General features: G+C 44.5%; 1 protein-coding gene across 1 annotated transcript in view; it reads left to right on the top strand.

Annotated features, from left to right (window-relative positions):
* Positions 1-16,024, top strand: part of sprt (PDZ domain-containing protein sprite) — a 136,857-nt gene that overhangs the window by 74,905 nt on the left and 45,928 nt on the right. The window contains exon 3 of the mRNA XM_080285742.1: positions 1,361-1,451. Coding sequence (XP_080141868.1) covers positions 1,361-1,451 — 91 coding nt within the window. The remainder of the gene's footprint in view (positions 1-1,360; positions 1,452-16,024) is intronic.

Here is a 16,024-nt window from a genome sequence, read left to right as displayed (position 1 = left end):
CAGGAAGAAACAAAAGAAATTATCAATACGGAAAAAGCACAACGAATAAAAGGAACGTTTGCCCAAGAAAGGTTTATAAATATAGCGTTTTTGTGCTTCCTCTTCCCCCCTTGTGTAAGTCTTTGGTGATAGAATTTTTCTTTTCCTCGCTAAGTACACAAAATTGGCCAATTACGCTTGCCAGTGGATTACCCGTTGTTCTGTGTGTGTGTGTGTGTGTGTGTGTGTGTGTGTGTGTGTATAGGTAGGTAACACTCTTTTCCCTTCCTTCCCTCTTCCTGTCTCTCCCCTTCCCCTCTTTGTGTGTGTGTGTGTGTGTGTGTGTGTATAGGTAGGTAACACTTTTCCCTTCCTTCCCTCTTCCTTTCTCTCCCCTTCCCCTCTTTGTGTGTGTGTGTGTGTGTGTGTGTGTGTGTGTAGGTAGGTAACACTTTTCCCTTCCTTCCCTCTTCCTGTCTCTCCCCTTCCCCTCTTTGTGTGTGTGTGTGTGTGTGTGTGTGTATAGGTAGGTAACACTTTTCCCTTCCTTCCCTCTTCCTTTCTCTCCCCTTCCCCTCTTTGTGTGTGTGTGTGTGTGTGTGTGTGTGTGTGTGTGTGTGTGTGTGTGTGTGTGTGTGTGTGTGTATAGGTAGGTAACACTTTTCCCTTCCTTCCCTCTTCCTTTCTCTCCCCTTCCCCTCTTTGTGTGTGTGTGTGTGTGTGTGTGTGTGTGTGTGTGTGTGTGTGTGTGTGTGTGTGTGTGTGTGTGTGTGTGCAGCTCTTCAACCAGTTTTATCCCGGCAGCAGTTGCTGACTCATAGTAATACATTATTCCTATTAGGAGCTGTGGTGAGACACGAGGTGGGTGGAGGGGGTGTGTAGAGTGGGTGGAGAGGGTGTGTGTGGAGTGGGTGGAGATGGAGTACAGAGTGGGTGGAGAGGGAAAAGCAAAGGAGGTACAGAGGATGTGTGATGGCTGGAGAAGTGAGTATGGTGGGGAGGAGAGGAGGTGGAGAGAGGTAGGGTTGGGGGAAGTGGGAGGGTGGGAGGGGAGGGATGGAGTGGGGTGGGGGAAGTGGAGAAGTGGACTTGTGATTCACGGTCTAGTCCACCTCGTATTGTCCACCTCAAGGCTACTCCACACAAACCAGGCCACCTTGAGTATGCACACACCTTTTTTCATCCTTCAGCTTAATTACCTATGTGGCGAGAGAGAGAGAGAGAGAGAGAGAGAGAGAGAGAGAGGCCTTCACGTGGTGGCACCTATATGACCCTCAGTAACCTAACCTAACTTTACCCCCACTGACCTAACCTAATCCCCACTGACCTACCCTAACCCCCAGTAATTTGACCTGACCTAACCACCTCCTTCTCGCCTCAGGTCGTCCAAGAAGAGCCTCCACTCCGTCCACTCCGCCCTCGAGACCAGCAGCGTTCCTGATGGCCACCTCGGAGGACGATCAGTATCCCTGGTAAGTAACTACTCCCCTTGTATATAATTATTTCCTTTAGAGCAGTATTTTGTGTTTTGGGGATGATAGTTTAGTTTCCCCAAAATTTCAACCTTCAGCAGTTCATTTATACTTTTAGATAGTATTAAAAAAATATATTTGATACGTGTCAGTAACTTTTTCAGTCTCTAAAAGGAAAGAGATGCATTCTGGGGTGTTGCTTACTTGGGTCGATATTATGTGTGTGTGTGTGTGTGTGTGTGTGTGTGTGTGTGTGTGTGTGTGTGTGTGTGTGTGTGTGTGTGTGTCAGTAAGTGCTCTAGTGTGGCTGTGGTGTTCTCCCATGCTAAATAAAATAATCCAATAACAACAAGAGAATATAACCACATCATCTGAGAGAACTGGCCAAGCATACTTCCTGACAAAAACTAAAGGGCAAAGGAAACCATCATTTATATTACACACATACGGGATGTTGGACTGACTCGGCTAGACCAGGAGTGAATCATGTTTGTGGTTGTACTAATTCACGGATATACATGTGATTCATTCCTGTTACTCATCATACAGGTCTGACTCAGTGAATTGGAGAGAGAGAGAGAGAGAGAGAGAGAGAGAGAGAGAGAGAGAGAGAGAGAGGGAGAGGGAGAGAGTCTGGTAAACAAAGGAATAACTCGTGAAAATGTTGTCAGGAAAGTCTACGGGGCTCACGACGATGGTTTCACGCTGTTAGGAAAGTCTACGGGGCTCACGACTATGGTTTCACGCTGTCATGGGTAACTCGTGAAAATTGTATGAAAGTCTACGGGGTTCACTACCATGTTTTCACGCGTTTTGATTACTCTTTCCAGACGATTCTAAAATTAACTTGTCTTTCTTGAACTGATAGTCACGAAGAAGTGCAGTGGAGGGATGTCGAGCCCTAGTATTTTCATATTCTGCCATTGAGCTGCAACTAGAATTCAACATGAGAATATGGTGCACTGCTAGTCACGAAGAAGTACCATGCAGGCGTTAGTAATTTTGTCTCTTTCAGTTTCATCTTCAACAAACTCATGGCTCTTTTCTTTTCCTTTCAGTTCTTTCTTTCTGCCATTTTGATGATCTTTCTCTGGCTGTCTTCCCTGCTTCCTCTCATCTTCCTTTCCTCCCCTTCTCCCTCTGTCATTTCCTTCCATCTCATCTTCTCATTCCATCTCTTATTTCCCATTCCTTTGTCCTTTCATCTCCTGTCACATCCTCTTCCTTCACCTCTCCCGCTCCTTCCTTCCTCTTCCTTCACCTCTCCCGTTCCTTCCTTCCTCTTCCTTCACCTCTCCCGTTCCTTCCTTCCTCTTCCTTCACCTCTCCCGTTCCTTCCTTCCTCTCCCCTTCCGATATCATCTCACCTGCCTCCCGTTAACCCATTCATATGGTAATGAGGACAGGTGAAGGAGTGAGATAATTAGCACATTGTCTACCTATGAAGTCTTAACACCTTCACAAGTACGCCTTATTTTTGCTACTGTCAGACAATTTTATTTTGAGAACTTTTTATTTATATATATATCTATATATATATATTTTTAAGTTAATGAAGTTTGCGACCCGTATTCCGTCGGTTAAGGAAATTCCCTGACACCTCTTCCTAAGCGATTTATTTTGCGCCCTTTTTTATTCTCGATTTCTTTTGTGAGACCCTCTTTTTGTGAAGGAGTTAATGAAGTCTGTGGCCCGTATTCTCGTCGGTTAAGGAAACTCCCTGACACCTCTTCCTAAGCGATTTATTTTGCTCCTCGTTTTTATTCTTGCTACTCTCAGACGATTTCTTTTGTGAGACCCGCTTTTTGTGAAGAAATTAATGAAGTTTGTGTCTCGTATTCTTGTCGGGTAAGAAAGTTCCCTAAAACCTCTTTCTAAGCGATTTGTTTTGCGCCCCTTTTTGTTCTTGCTTCTGTCAGACGATTTTATTTAATAAGACCCTTTTTCGTGAGTTCGTGCAGTCTTTGGTGCGTATTTTCCTCGGTTAAAGGAACTCCCTAAATATGAATAAGATAGAGTAAGAGGAACGAAGCGAATAAAATGAAAAAGTTGGGGATAAAATAAAGGAGGAAGAGAGACGACAGGAAATAAAGGTAGACATTGAAGGAAGAAAGGCGATCCCTGAAGATGAATAAGATAGAATAAGAGTAAAAGGAAAGAAATGCATTAAAAGAAAAAGATGAAGGCAATGCAAAGGAGGAAGGAAGACAAGGAAAAAAGGGAAGAGATTGAAGGAAGAAGGGTGAAACAGAGGAAGAAAAAGAATAGAGGAAAGGGAGGCAACATAAGGACGAAAGTGACTAGAGGTTTGTTGTGTGAGGGAAGGCGAGATCTATATGTTAATGAGACCCCGCCCATTTAACATATGCCGTAATGGAAGTGCGGGCGGTACCTAGGGCGAGGGTACGATGCAGTGGGTGTGGGTGTGGGCGTGGGCTGCAGGGGTGGAGTGTAGTGGGTGTGGGTGTGGGTAGTAGGAGTGGAGTGGTGTGGAGTGAGTGTGGGTGTGGGTAGGAGTGGAGTGGTGTGGAATGTGTGTGGGTGTGGGTAGTAGGAGTGGGTGTGGGTGTGGGCTGCAGGAGTGGAGTGGGTGTGGGTGTGGTTAGTAGGGGTGGAGTGGAGTGGGTGTGGGTGTGGGTGTGGTTAGTAGGAGTGGAGTGGGTGTGGGTGTGGATGTGGGTAGTAGGAATAGAGTTGTGTGGGTGTGGGTAGTAAGAGTGGAGCGTTGTGGGTGTGGGCTGCTGGAATGAAATGAGGAGCGACGAGAATGTATAATTGAACGGGCGCTGCATTTTTTTTTTTTTTTCAATGAGATATATAGCAAATTCCAGAGGGGCGGTAAAGAGGTAGAGAGGGGTAGTAAGGAGGTGAAACAAGCTCTGGATGGAGAGAGAGAGAGAGAGAGAGAGAGAGAGAGAGAGAGAATGAGAGGAGAGGAGTTGGTGGTACGAATAGCCTTTGACTCCACCCAGTTCAGAAGAGTTTGAAGTAGTGTGTGCCCCCCCCTCCCTGCACACACACACACACACACACACACACACACACACACACACACACACACACACACACACACACACACACACACACACACACACACACACACACACACACACACACACACCCGCCAGAAGCTAAAAGTACTGTAGCTTTTTAAAACAATGCCAGCTCAGGGTACAAAGCTAACTCTAAAACCCATTCCAACGCTAAAAGTATATGTCTGTCTCTCTGTCTATCTGTCTATCTATCTATCTATCTCTGTCCAACTGTCTATCTATCTGTCTATCTATTTCTGTTTATCTCTGTCGATGGGTCTGCTTGTTTCCTTGTCTCCGTTTCTATGTCTCTCCCTATGTCCTTATCTGTCTGTCTATCTATCTGTCTATCTATATCTATTCATTGGTGATGCCGCATCCTGTGAGGAGGTGGCCTCGACAAAAGAACCCCCAGGAGTTGTTTGTCCTTACTCAGTAACGACTACGCCTCCCACAGCACATCAGCCTCCCTTACAGTACGGGTGCCGGAGGGGGACGCCTTCACGTGTTGGTACCAAATTCTTAGGTTTCTCCTCCTCCTCCTCCTCCTCCTCCTCCTCCTCCTCCTCCTCGTGATCAATCTTGGAAAGCTCTAATTATACTTCTCTTGCCTAATCACTTTCTGAGAGGGTGGGATTGTTAATTGGTTTCGTGATTTTGTGTGTGTGTGTGTGTGTGTGTGTGTGTGTGTGTGTGTGTGTGTGTGTGTGTGTGTGTGTGTGTGTTTATAAAGGGTGTGGGCGTGTGCGTGTCGTGCAGTGTGGGTGTGTGTATATATTTGGGTGTATACTAGTACGAAAAGCAGTGAGGGTTGAAGGGTTAGTAGGTAAGTAGGTAGGTAGGTAGGTAGGTAGGTAAATAGGTAGGTAAGTTGGTTAGTTAGTTGGTGGGTGAATCAGATAGAGGTAAGTAGGTAGGTAGACAGGCCATATTGGTAAGTAAGCCCGGTACGTAGGTAGGTACGATAAGTAGATTCTGCGGTCTTTGTCAACCCTGTTACACAATTTCTGAGAGTGCATACCTCCGTCAGCGCCAATAAAACTTCTGATTTATTCCTGTAAACTGATTCGGACCCACTTCAAAATCCAATCAACATTTTCCTGGCCCACTACCCACCTGTTCACCAGATTTGAGTACAGTCTGACCACAACTTTTTGAAACAACACAACACACAAACAAACACGGGTGAATTCAGAACGTCCGTGGAACTGCGCTGGCGTAGGTTAAAAAAAACAACAATAACAACAACTATGGTAGGGGTAGTGGTCGGCATTAGAAAAGACGTTTCGGCATGAACACGTTTCGGCCCGGGGCGAGTAATAGCTTAACTCGGCCCGCTATATAATTACATCTTCTATACTCTCTAAGTCCGCGTTAGGTTCGGTTCGGCTCCAGAGATTAGATTACGGTACCGACTCCAAGGGCCGAACCAGAGTGGAATACGAAATATCTTAATGTGGGAGGAAGTCTGGTTGAGGTTAGGTTAATGAGTCCAGTTCCCACAAATTATGAGTTACTGATAATTAGTCTTTAGCCAACTTATATTCTTCTCTCGCTGCTTCAATATCCGTTTCAATTTACTAATAATTTTTTTTTACTATCAACCAAAGCCTTATGCATGACCTGTCTTTTTTTTATGGCTGTAATTTCCTCCAGTACCATAATACCTTAATTCCTGTTATACTGCTTCTGTTGGGCATTATTTAATTTTTTTATATCGACTATGGAAATCTTATATATATGGCATTCTAAGGCAGTCTTTTTCTTCAATAAAATCCTTTACTAACCCCTTCTGTATATCACCACCATTATCTTACTATTAACATGTTAGTATATATATGTGACATCTTAATCTATCTCTTATTTTCTTAACTAAACAAAAATGCAATAAGCTACCTAATGCTTTTCGTATCCAGCAATATCTGCTTAACGTCAACAAATCATTTTCTGCCAGATCTGGAAGAGTGATATCAAAATATGTGTTTTTATCAATGCCATTTTTTTTTTTTTTTTCAGTTTTTACAATAACATGATAATCCACCAATAATGTTTTTCCATCGAGGTCTGTTTTACGTTCTCAAAATATTTTCTCTCAGCTTTAAAACCAAGATACCAAAAAATATAGCAATTTTTCTTTTTAATCTATGTCGCTCGTTTTCCCCCAAAACATCGATTTTTCTGTAACGTTACTTCCATTCATAGCTAATTCATACTCAGTGTACTTTTTTCTCTCTCTCTGTAAACAAAAAAAGCTTCCCCAGTCTCTACCACCTTCAACACCACCACCTTCATCACCATCTTCACCTCCATCCCTTGTATCCCATTATTCTCTCTCTCTCTCCCTCTCCCTCTCTCTCTCTCTCTCTCTCTCTCTCTCTCTCTCTCACACACACACACACACACACACACACACACACACACACACACACACACACACACACACACACACACACACACACACACACACACACACACACACACACACACACACACACACACACACACACACACACACACACACACCTATCATCCAACATACACACCTTCAAGCAAGCATTACCATCAACATATCAACACATCACCATCTTTCCTCTCCCTCATCTTCACGCACTCCACCGTCCACACACTCACTCACCTCACCTCCCACGCACCCGAAACACACTCATTTCCACACGTCATCTAAATTCATGCGAGAGGTGCAACTCATGACCAAATAGAGTGAAAAGAGTGAAGGAAGGGGAACGGTTCACTAGGAGACGCACACACGCAAATGAGGAGCATGATATTGTGTGTGTGTGTGTGTGTGTGTGTGTGTGTGTGTGTGTGTGAGGGGGGTGAGGGGGGTGAGGTGAAACTGTTCTAGATATGGGAAGGTAATGAAGCATGGAGAAGGAAGTGGGGTTTGTGAGTAGGTCTAGCCGTGGATGAAGAATGTGATGATTTGTACTTTAGGGACTGAGGAGGCTTTGGCATGTGAGAAAGGAAGTTAGGGATGTGTGAGAGCACTAGCATGAAGAGGAAGGAAAGAAGAGGAAGCAAGGAGAGATGAGGAGGGAAGGAGAGAAGAAGGCAGGAGAGACGAGGAAGGAAGGAGAAAAGATGAAGGAAGGACATAAGAGGAAGGAAGGGGAGAAGAGGAAGGAAGGGGAGAGAAGAGAAAGGAAGGAAAGAAGAGGAAGGAAGGGGATTTGAAAGGAAGGGGGGAAGAGAAAGGAAGGAAGAGGAAGGAAGGAGAGAAGAAGATGGAAGGAGAGAAGGGAAAGGAAGGAGAGAAGGGGAAGGAAGGAGAGAAGGGGAAAGGAGAGAAGAGGAAGGAAGGAAGGAGAGAAGAGGAAGCAAAGAGAAAAGTGGGTTCCAGACATGGAGACCGAGGAAGGAAAGAGAGAGAGAGAGAGAGAGAGAGAGAGAGAGAGAGAGAGAGAGAGAGAGAAATAACGATCATTAGCATCATCCCACCTCTTTTCTCCCATCTGCAGGGTAAGGTGGAGTCCAGGAGGCTAGGAAAAGGAAATAGAAGAAATAATCAACAATATGGCTAATGAGATGGGCCACACACTCATTCACTCACCATTCAAGACCCCGGAATCCATACCTTACCATACCATACCATACCATACCATACCATACCTTACCTTACCTTACCTTACCTTACCATACCTTACCTTACCTTACCTTACCTTACCCTACCCTACCCTACCCTACCCTATCCTGCCATACCTTACCATACCATACCATACCATACCATACCATACCATTCCCTACAGCACCATACCTTTACCATACTTCCCATGTCCAATTAACCAATAGTCATTACCTTCGCAATTATACCACTTAAAAGTCTACTAACCTGACCTACAACTCTTACCTACCAGTCCTACTTACCTACATACCTACCTGTTTTGTCTACCTACAGACCTCTGCTACCTACCTACAACCTGCGGTACCTATCCTACTTACCGACACTCTTAATTAAACTCTGTCTACCATATATAACTAATTTTTTACCTACCTACCTACCTACCTGCCCACCTACCTCCCTACCTACCTACCTACCTCCTTCTGCTTACCTACATACCTCCGTCTACCTACTTATGTACCTCCCTTTTCTTCTTACCTACGTAACTACTTACATCCTTAGCTCTTCTACCTACCTACCTACTTCTCTTGACAAATTACCCACAGCACCTATCCTACTTGCCCTTAAACCTACCTACCTTACCTACCTACATGCCTACCTACCAGCGTCCCTACCTACCTACCCATAAATCTCAGGACCCACACTGTCTTCCCTATTAATCTTATAACCCTTTAGGTATATCTATCAGGCTGCCCATCTCCTCTACATACCTACCTACCTGCCCTACTTACGTGCCAGTCGACCTACTTACACGTCTTCCTCACCAACTACCTTCTTACCTACCTATCTACCTTCCTTCCTGTCCTTCGTGTTGGCCTTCCCTACCTACCTACTTCGCTACTACCAACCTACCATCCCTTCTACTTACATATCTACCTACCTACCCTATTGACTCATTATCTTACGGATTTTCACCTATTTTTCTCTTTACTGTCTGTTCTTCCTGTCTGTCTGTCTGTCTGTCTGCTTGTAGGTGAGTGGGCACCGTGTCCGTTATGTGGAATGTCCGTGTCACCTCTCTCTCTCTCTCTCTCTCTCTCTCTCTCTCTCTCTCTCTCTCTCTCTCTCTCTCTCTCTCTCTCGGTAAATCCCCCTGCAAGGCCAGAATTAGGAGAAAATGAAAAGGGGAAGGAAGTGTAATTTGCCCAAGGAACATTTACGCTAAGATGAAGGCGAATTGGTAAAGAAATAAAGGAGTGGCACTAAATTGAAAAATGTTTGGAAGAAGGAAGGAGAAAGAAACGAAGGAAATAAAGTAGCGTGTAGGCCTAATAAAGATATATAATGAAAAGGTTGAAGATTTTTTTAGGTCTTTGGCTTTGAGAAGTCTCCCTGAAAAGATTTTTTTTTTTTTTTTACTTCTACAGATATTAAATATATTCTATAGTAAAGGGGTAAATATTTCTCCATTAACCTGACCTAACCTACCCTGACCTACCCTGACCTCCGACCTGTATTATGAGTTCGTGATGTTTCGAGGTCATGAAAACTTACTCAGCAGTCAGACCATGAGTGTGATAAACGTTCCACTTCGATGTTGTATTCATATTTATTTTTTATCAAGACTTTTTAGGAATTTCACGAAGGACGTCTCGTATTGAAGAGGTTTGAGGTAATTTCTGTATGGCTCCTTTCAGTACTGTCATGCAGTTTTTATTTCTGCTAACATCATACAATTTCACAGTACTCAGGAAGCCTCGTAACGAAAGGGTTGTGTGAATAAAAGCCAAGCAGTAAGGACTGATACCAACTTACTCTCTAATTCTTTTAGGTTAGATATCCTGTGTTTAATACCTTCAAATTTTGTCAAGCGTTGAAGTCTGATAGATTTCCAAATGATGACAGAAAGCGCGAAATAATTGCAAGCATAATTATGCATATTACCCATTGTTCGCGCCTGAGAGAATGATCGACAGGTGTGGAAAAATGTCGCAACTTTCCCGCCAATCTTGCGTAAGTGTCACGGAGCGGTAAGTCAAAATAGAGACACACTTTTTTCCCTCATCCCACCTCCTCCATGTAATAGAACTCCACCTGGGGCCGGAATCATAGTTATTTTTGCTGTTGAAGGTCGCGTGGGAGCAGCTCGGTTACTTTTTGATGAGTTATGGTTGAAATGAGAGGTTCTGGTGTTGGGGAAGGTCACTCCGGCGTCCATCTTCGCCATCAGAGAAAACGGAGCGCTGGGGAGAATAATATGGTAAACTAGGCTATAATTGTGTGTGTGTGTGTGTGTGTGTGTGTGTGTGTGTGTGTGTGTGTGTGTGTGTGTGTGTTTTCTCTGATATCATACTTAATCATGCACACGTATGCCGCATAGTTTGAGACATTGTGTGAAGGCATAATGAGAGGAGGGCTTAAACACACACACACACACACACACACACACACACACACACACACACACACACACACACACACACACACACACACACACACACACACACACACACACACACACACACACACACACACACACACACACACACACAAAGCCACCCAGTTCACTTCACAACATATCTACCAGTGTGAGTCGTGTGCGTAACATAACTGTGTGCGTGTGATTGTGTACATTAGTGGTAGTCGAGTGCGTGTGTGTGTGTGTGTGTGTGTGTGTGTGTGTGTGTGTGTGTGTGTGTGTGTGTGTGTGTGTCTTCCGCCTTCAAGCTGCCCTTTCTCCATCTCACACCTCACTATCTCATACACTTTTCCACGACATCCAACCATCTTATCATCGGTCTTCCCCTCCCTCCAGCTAATCCTCGGTCTCCCCATCCCTCCATCTCATCCTCGGTCTCCCCATCCCTCCATCTCATCCTTGGTCTCCCCATCCCTCTCCACTGATTTGAAGAAGATAGTCTAAAAGTACAAAAAGTAAACTGGAAAAAAGAAAAATAGATCATAGGGTGAAACGAGTGAAACGCAAATGAAACTGAAAAGAATACGGTCCCAGGAAGTTGATGAAACTTGGGTTCTGCCAGTTGTGAGCTGGGCGTGCTAACCTCTGCAGAAGTGGAGCTGTATTGATGATGAGGAGGGGAGAGAAGGTAGGGAGGGAGGGAGGAAGGGGAGGGAGGAGGGGGAGGGAGGGAGAATGGAAGAGGAGGAGGAGGTATTGCGTCAGTGGCGTGGCCCAGCATTGTATCCAACAGCCTTGTGTGAGAGGGTCGTGACGGGAGAGGGCCTCACCCACTCCCCGTCTCACACCGTCACAGTGCACTACGCTCCCTGGTTCTTTTATCCCCCGTTGTGGCCTATTAAGTCGACCCACGTGACGGGACGTTCACCTATTTAAATCCAGTCCAATTTTCAGTACCCGGGACGATACTTAGCTACACTGGGAGAAAAGTAAATACAAGATAGGGTCAAGTTTGTTTACATTCATGAAAGTGGTTGTATCAGTGCAGTTATACGCTACAGAAAGATGGAATATTATGCAGCTTAATTTTACGCGCGAAAGTTCACGGTAATCCTGTCATTCTGTCTGCCAACCTGTCTCTCTGTCTGTCTGTTTACCTGTCTGTGAGTCTGTCCGTCTGTCGTTGCCACATTCTGTAAGGGGTAGCTTCAACAAAAGGACGTCTAAGCGTTTCTGTCACTACTCAGAAACGAACCCTTTTCTCAGTACGCACCGCCACCCTGCCACTTTCATACCTTATCTCTCTACCTCGTTCTCAGTCTTCCTCTCATTCCTCTCCCAACCACCAGACTCATACACTGATTTACGCCACATTTACAAAAAACAATAAAAGGATAAACCATTAAATTTTTTTTTAACCAAGGTATTGTTCACGGCAAAAAACAAATGCCAGAAAAATTAATGTAACTGGGGCAATTGTCTTTTTTGTTGTTTGTGGGAGAGATATATTGTTTTTCTTATTACAGAGTCCATTGTCTTTAAAATTAAGCCAAGGAAATGAACGTTTGTGGCCCATTGTTTTGTATATATATTCATTCCATCTTCCCCATCACCTGCATCTCTGTCCTTCTCTCCATAACCTCTTCACTTCAAGGACCTCCTCAGTTGGGGGGGGGGCGTCTGGTCGTGAAGTGTGTGCTGTGTAAAAAAATTCATACAGTTAGAACACACACACACACACACACACACACACACACACACACACACACACACACACACACACACACACACACACACACACACACACACACACACACACACAGCCAGAAGGTCCATAACGGATTGACGAAGTGATAAGAAAGGATATTCACTTCCTCTTACGTATGTTAAATTACGTGTGTGTGTATATATGTGTGTGTGTGTGTGTGTGTGTGTGTGTGTGTGTGTGTGTGTGATTCATTTACTCATTTGCATATTCACTTATTGAAGCATACCCACTCAGTCATTCAATAGCACACACATGCACTTACGCACTCATTTACACATAAATAAGATTCACACACACACACACACACACACACACACACACACACACACACACACACACACACACACACACACACACACACACACACACACACACAACCACCCTGCATATCTGTGAGTGTGGGAACTAACATACCCACATACCCCACCAAGCACACTCTTTATACACCTTGCTGTTATACACTATACAGGTTATACACTATACTAACACTGTAGCGGGAATGAATAATAAGTATTTGTGCCCCGGGAAATTGCTGTAATGATCTTTAATCGCTGTATTCTCATTAATGACAGTGATTAGTTTTTTGTAATTACTTTGTAACGGGGAGACAGGTGTAATCAGGAATTCGTCCTTGGTAAGATGGATGGATGGATGGTTGGATGGATAGATAGATGTGATAGATAAAAATAGATAGATAGATAGATAGATAGATAGATAGATGTACATGGATAAAATAGATAGGTGGATGGATAGATAGATGAATAGATAGCCCTAGCTTAGATAAATAAATGGATTTATCGATCGTCAGGGGAACAGACGGATAGATAATTGGACTTGTGTGTGTGTGTGTGTGTGTGTGTGTGTGTGTGTCTTTTGACATGACGGGCCATCTCATAAGTCGTGTTTTGACCTTGCTCTCTCTCTCTCTCTCTCTCTCTCTCTCTCTCACACATTGTCCCCCTCTCCTCCTCGTGATTTACCTCCCTCTGCTCCTCCCCCCAGTCTCTCCCTGCCTCCCTCCTGGCCTGCCTCTCCTCCCTGCCTGTCTGCCTGCCTCCCCCAGTGTGGTGAGCGCCGCGGTGTGTGGTGGTGTGGTGTGTGGTGGTGTGGTGGTGTCAAACTTCGTGAAATTGTGGCAAGCGAGAGGATATGTACATCACGTCAAAGGAATTACATGTAGGCTAGTGTTATTATTATTATTATTATTATTATTATTTTATTATTACCATCATCATCATCATCATCATCATCATTACTCAGCACAGTAGAACCTCGTAATGAAGAAGTGCAGACCTCTATATATATTTTTATGTTTCTTTTATGACTTGTGTGCCTGTCCCTTCATCCTCTCTCACTTGTCTCCTTAAGTAGTTCATTTTTTTTTAATTTCTTCTTAAAGACTGTTCACAAAGACACGATTTTAGTCCTCTTGTTGTTGTTTTTGTTCTTCTTCTTCTTCCTCTGTTTGTTCCTCCTCTTCTTCTTTCTCCTCTTCTTCTCCTCTTCTTCTTCCTCCTCCTCTTCCTGTAGTCTGAGCCGAACGTAACCCCGGTAGACTGCAGGCTGAAGTTACCTCACTTCTTTAGTCCATCATCTTTATTTGGGGGGATAGGGAGGGAGTTGAGGCACGTTTGTATAACCGGGCAGCTCCACCACCCTGTTATATAAGTGCCATCGGGTGAAGGCGTCCCTCTGTCCACTGCCTCATCACTTAACCACCTGAGCACGATGACCTAAATCTTCCATGGTTCCAGACGATTTTATTCAGCTGTGGGGAGGCCTTAATTCCGCAAGGGGTGGCCACAAACAAATCGCCTCCATGTCACCCTGTCCCCCCGCCATTTCGCTGCCCACCCCCTAACTCACACACCCCTCTATCATATACAGAAGTTAATAAAGGCTATATCTAACCCCTCCCCCCCCCCAGTTTCAGAAATCGATATTGAGCTGAATAAATCCTTTTGAGGTTGCGATAAGAAATTTTATTAGACCTCCTCGTGCTGAAGGGGTGAAGTAATGGCGTAATAGTAGGGTTCTCTCTCTCTCTCTCTCTCTCTCTCTCTCTCTCTCTCTCTCTCTCTCTCTCTCTCTCTCTATATATATATATATATATATATATATATATGTTTATGTATGTATGTGTGTGTGTGTGTGTGTGAGTGCGTGCGTGTGTGTGTGTGTGTGTGTGTGTGTGTGTGTGTGTGTGTGTGTGTGTGTGCGTGTACGTGTGCGTGCGTGCGTGTGCGTGCGTGCTCATCAGACTAAAAGCATCAAGGGAGTGATAATCCCCACACCATCAGACGGTCATTAGGGAAACAGAATGAGATTAAAACGTGTATTACAATTAACATAGGCGACTCTCACCCACCTGTTCCCTAATGACTCGTATTACCTGTTAACACCTGAGCCCGTATTCTCGTCGGTTAAGGAAGCTCCCTAACACCTTTACCTAAGCGATTTATTTTGAGTATTATACCGTTCTGTCCTCTTCTGTGTTACATAAATACTTCCAATTGAGTAAAAGCGCAAGGAGTTTGAGAGAGAGAGAGAGACAGAGAGAGACAGAGACAGAGAGAGGCAGACAGAGAGACAGACAGACAGACAGACAGACAGACAGACAGACAGAGAGGGAGACAGGAACAGAGAAAGAGGCATAAGACCTCACTGTTTATAATCTCGCTTAAACTAAATAAAATCATCTGCCTCTAACAAACGTAAATTATATAAAGACTGAAGTGAAGGTGTTGAGAAATATATAAGATTGTAAAGCCAGGCGTGACGGAAGCTGCCACGTGTTGTGCGGTCCGAGAGTGACTTAGAATATTTTACCTGCGTCTGAGAATACCTGGTTGAACCCACCTGTATTTTGTAAGCCCTAGCAAGCATTATCAAGCATACCTGTACCGACATCCCTCTCTCTCCCCACCCCCACACCCCATCCCCACCCCCACACCCACTCCACACCCCTTCCCTACCCTACATCCCCCACCCACACCCCTCCCCTGCCCTGCATCCCCCACCCACACCCCCACACCCATCCCCATCATTTTTGCAATCAGGGTGTCTCAGGAACTGCCGTGTAGGAGTGTGTGGTTGGATGCGTCTGCTTCTGGTCACATTAGGGGTGTGAGGGATTGATTTTTGTGGTGTGTGTGTGTGTGTGTGTGTGTGTGTGTGTGTGTGTGTGTGTGTGTGTGTGTGTGTGTGCGCGCGCGCCATTCTTCTCAGCATGAAATAGGATTGCGAAGAACACTAGATATTTACCCCACGAGAAAAACATAAACGTAAACACTGCCCATTATAAAACCATGATACACACAGATAAAAATGTTGATTGAGTTTACAGTACACAAAGTAAACAGTATAGACAGGCAACAGGAGGAATATTGTCTGCGTGGTTGTGTGTTGGAAATATTGGACTAAAGATCCTACCTATCCGTGTGAGGAGAGAGTAGAAATTATTTACCCCAGCGCAAGGACATTTTTTTTTTCCGTGCTGCCTATTGATTTTTCTATTTTCCTGTTTTCATTTTCAGTTTAAGGGAGGCGTGTGGTGGTGAAGGGGTTAATGTAGGCTTTTGAAAAATCTTTGTAATTTGAAAAAGTCCGTACAGAGTTGAACATAATCGTCTAACGGTCCTAAAAAAAATAACTAATCGCCTGACGCTGCTAAGAATAACATAAATAATCGCCTGTCGCCGCTAAGAATAAAAATAACACGTCATCGTGTGTGGCGAAGGCTCTCCCCCACCCACCTCTCCCTCTGGCTAGCAAGCA

The sequence above is a fragment of the Coenobita brevimanus genome, chromosome 108, assembly GCF_032717465.1.
Source record: "Coenobita brevimanus isolate Jiangsu-jjx chromosome 108, ASM3271746v2, whole genome shotgun sequence".
Taxonomy (NCBI): Eukaryota; Metazoa; Arthropoda; class Malacostraca; order Decapoda; family Coenobitidae; genus Coenobita; species Coenobita brevimanus.
The sequence above is the reverse complement of the archived record's forward strand: the minus strand, read 5'-3'. Positions and strand labels throughout refer to the sequence as shown.